The following is a 3,072-nucleotide window of genomic DNA, read 5'->3' as shown; positions in this document are numbered from 1 at the left end:
AGGGGGTTATGGGGACTCCAGTCTTCACAGCTCTCAGCGCTGCGCCCCGCTTCTCGCAAGGGGTCATACATGCATACGGCTTGTGAGGGTTTAGGGTTTAGGGTTTAGGGTTTAGGGTTTAGGGTTTAGGGTTTGCGGTCAGGCTGAAGCTCTGANAGGGTTTAGGGTTTAGGGTTTAGGGTTTAGGGTTTAGGGTTTGTGTTCAGGCTGCGCACCGCAAGCCCCTCCTCGGCCTACAAGCCAGCAAGAATGGGCGGCGCTTCTAGTAACAAAACCCTAAACCCTAAACCCTAAACCCTCAGAATCCTGTAGAGTGTTGGCGGCAGACAGTGCAGTAGCAGCGGCTCGCTCTTGTGGTCCTAGGGTTTAGGGTTTAGGGTTTAGGGTTTAGGGTTTAGGGTTTACAGGCGGAGAGAGAAACAACAATTCAGGAGCTCAAGGAGACAAACGCTATACTAGCAGCAAAAGCAGAAAGCCTACAAAAGCTGCTGCAGCTGCGGGTACTCTCTAAACCCTAAACCCTAAACCCTAAACCCTAGTTTTTAGCTGAGACGCCCCTCGCTTGCTGCGTTGCTGCTGACTGAGCTTCGGGTCTACTGTCTAGGGTTTAGGGTTTAGGGTTTAGGGTTTAGGGTTTGGTGCTTGTGCTGTAGGATGCTAAGATAGAGCTACTAACGAAAGCTTTACAGGCCGCCGCAGCCCCTCTCGCTGAACAAACCCTAAACCCTAAACCCTAAACCCTAAACCCTAGCTGTTGCTCTGCTCTTCTTCTTTTGGCTACCCCCAAACCCTAAACCCTAAACCCTAAACCNTAAACCCTAGCTGTTGCTCTGCTCTTCTTCTTTTGGCTACCCCCAAACCCTAAACCCTAAACCCTAAACCATTTATCTTCACTCGGAGACGTTCTCGTCTTCGGATCCAATCTGCAACGAATCATCACATGCTTGAGGGTTTAGGGTTTAGGGTTTAGGGCTTAGGGTTTAGTCGGCTTTGAGTTGTTACGAGTTTAGGGTGTTTTTAGGGTTTAGGGTTTATGTTTTCCTTTGTCTGTGTTTGAAATTTGCTTTCTAGAAATAGAAAAATAGGGTTTAGGGTTTACACTTTAGGGTTTAGGGTTTAGGGTTTAGGGTTTATGAGGGTTTAGGGTTTATGAGGGTTTAGGGTTTACGAGTTGTTCTTTGGATGTGAGTGAAATTCCTTTAAGAAATTCTTTGTTTACATCTATTTGTCTCTGTCGCTTAAAATATAAATAAAAAAAAATAAAACAAACGCTCAGAAGCAAACAACAAAAAGAGAACAAAGCTAGGCCTGCATCACACACATATACATCAGGGTTTAGGGTTTAGGGTTTAGGGTTTAGGGTTTAGGGTTTAGTGGTTTGAGGGTTTAGGGGACAGGCTCTGCTACAACACCCAAATGCGCAGACAGTCGTCGCCGGACGTCACCAGCGATGCCTAGGGTTTAGGGTTTAGGGTTTAGGGTTTACAGAGCTTCTAGAGTATATTTATTNCGTCACCAGCGATGCCTAGGGTTTAGGGTTTAGGGTTTAGGGTTTACAGAGCTTCTAGAGTATATTTATTGCAGCCCCATCAGGGTTTAGGGTTTAGGGTTTAGGGTTTAGGGTTTAGGGTTTACAGGGTTTCCATATCCGCGTTGCATATCGCAGGCCGATGGCGCTGGCAGCGCACCACATCCCGAAGACTGTAAACCCTCACAAACCCTCACAAACCCTAAACCCTAAACCCTCGCAAACCCTAAACCCTCAAAAACCCTAAACCCTCAAAAACCCTAAGCCATTCAATACCTACAAAACTATAATTGAGGGTTTAGGGTTTAGGGTTTCTGGCTACTAAGTGTTGGAGTATGAGCATGTGCAAGTAGGGTTTTCTAGGGTTTATGAGAGTTTAGGGTTTAGGGTTTATGAGGGTTTAGGGTTTAGGGTTTACCGAAAGACATAAAGAGTGTTATTTCTGTTGTTGTTGGAGCTGCTTCTTGCGCTACTGGGTCATCGCTGAGTAGCATAAACACAAACCCTAAACCCTAAACCCTCGCAAACCCTAAACCCTAAAAACCCCTAAACCCCCCCAAAAAACCCTAAACCCTCGAAAACCCTAAACCCTTGTTGAATGAAAATCCTGCTGAGAAAACGGTTTCTGCTGAAATCTGTGTCAGTGTTTCGTGAAACCCTCTCTAGGGTTTAGACTCTAGGGTTTAGGGTTTAGGGTTTAGGGTTTAGGGTTTACATGGGGGCCCTAGAAGAAAAGAGAAGATAAAGAGTACCCCTGAAGGGGTAGCGTTTCCCCATCCTTATGGAGGTTATTATAAACATAATTGTGCTGTAGCTGATGACAGCAATGGCCTGAACACAAACCCTAAACCCTAAACCCTAAACCCTAAACCCTTTTTTTTTTGGGTGTATACAGAAGCATACGCATCACCCTTTTGCAGCTCCTCTCAGTGTATAGAAAACATATCTAATGAGGGTTTAGGGTTTCTGTATGAGTGTGTTCGATGGTTTATGAGGGTTTAGGGTTTAGGGTTTATGAGGGTTTAGGGTTTACGTAGTTATCTTTGCCGTAGTTTATAAGATAAATAAAAGACATCAGCAGCTGAGGCAAATCCTCCAAAACCCTCATCAGCAGCTGAAAGGTCCACGTGAGCCGCTCAAACATAAACAAAGCCTGAACAAACCCTAAACCCTAAACCCTAAACCCTAAACCCTAAACCCTAAACCCTTGAAATTTTTCAAAACCCTCAAAACCCCAAAAAAAAAAACCGTCATAGGATCAAATGTTGTAAACCCTCATAAACCCTAAACCCTAGAATTTATAAACTTCACTCTAACAACGCTACACTCTGAACATATATTCAGAAACCCTAAACCCTAAACCCTCAATAAACCCTAAACCCTCAATAAACCCTAAACCCTCTACTCTGAGTCGTGAGCATCCGCACACACAGAACAACTGCTTCACCGCCACATGAACAACAGTTCAATACTCTAGGGTTTAGGGTTTAGGGTTTAGGGTCTAGGGTTTAGGGTCTAGGGTCTAGGGTTTAGGGTTTAGGGTT

At 44.9% G+C, this 3,072-nt stretch overlaps 1 protein-coding gene across 1 annotated transcript in view; it reads left to right on the top strand.

Annotated features, from left to right (window-relative positions):
- Positions 1 to 266, top strand: part of EMH_0024480 (uncharacterized protein) — a gene marked incomplete at both ends in the record, with an annotated part of 2,080 nt that extends 1,814 nt beyond the window's left edge. The window contains one exon of the mRNA XM_013502307.1: positions 207 to 266. Within this exon, the coding sequence (XP_013357761.1) occupies positions 207 to 266 (60 nt within the window). The remainder of the gene's footprint in view (positions 1 to 206) is intronic.
- Between the last annotated feature and the right edge of the window lie 2,806 nt (positions 267 to 3,072).

Source organism: Eimeria mitis, genomic scaffold, assembly GCF_000499745.2.
Source record: "Eimeria mitis Houghton genomic scaffold, Emh_scaff882, whole genome shotgun sequence".
NCBI lineage: Eukaryota > Apicomplexa > Conoidasida > Eucoccidiorida > Eimeriidae > Eimeria > Eimeria mitis.
This window is presented reverse-complemented; position numbering and strand designations above follow the sequence as displayed.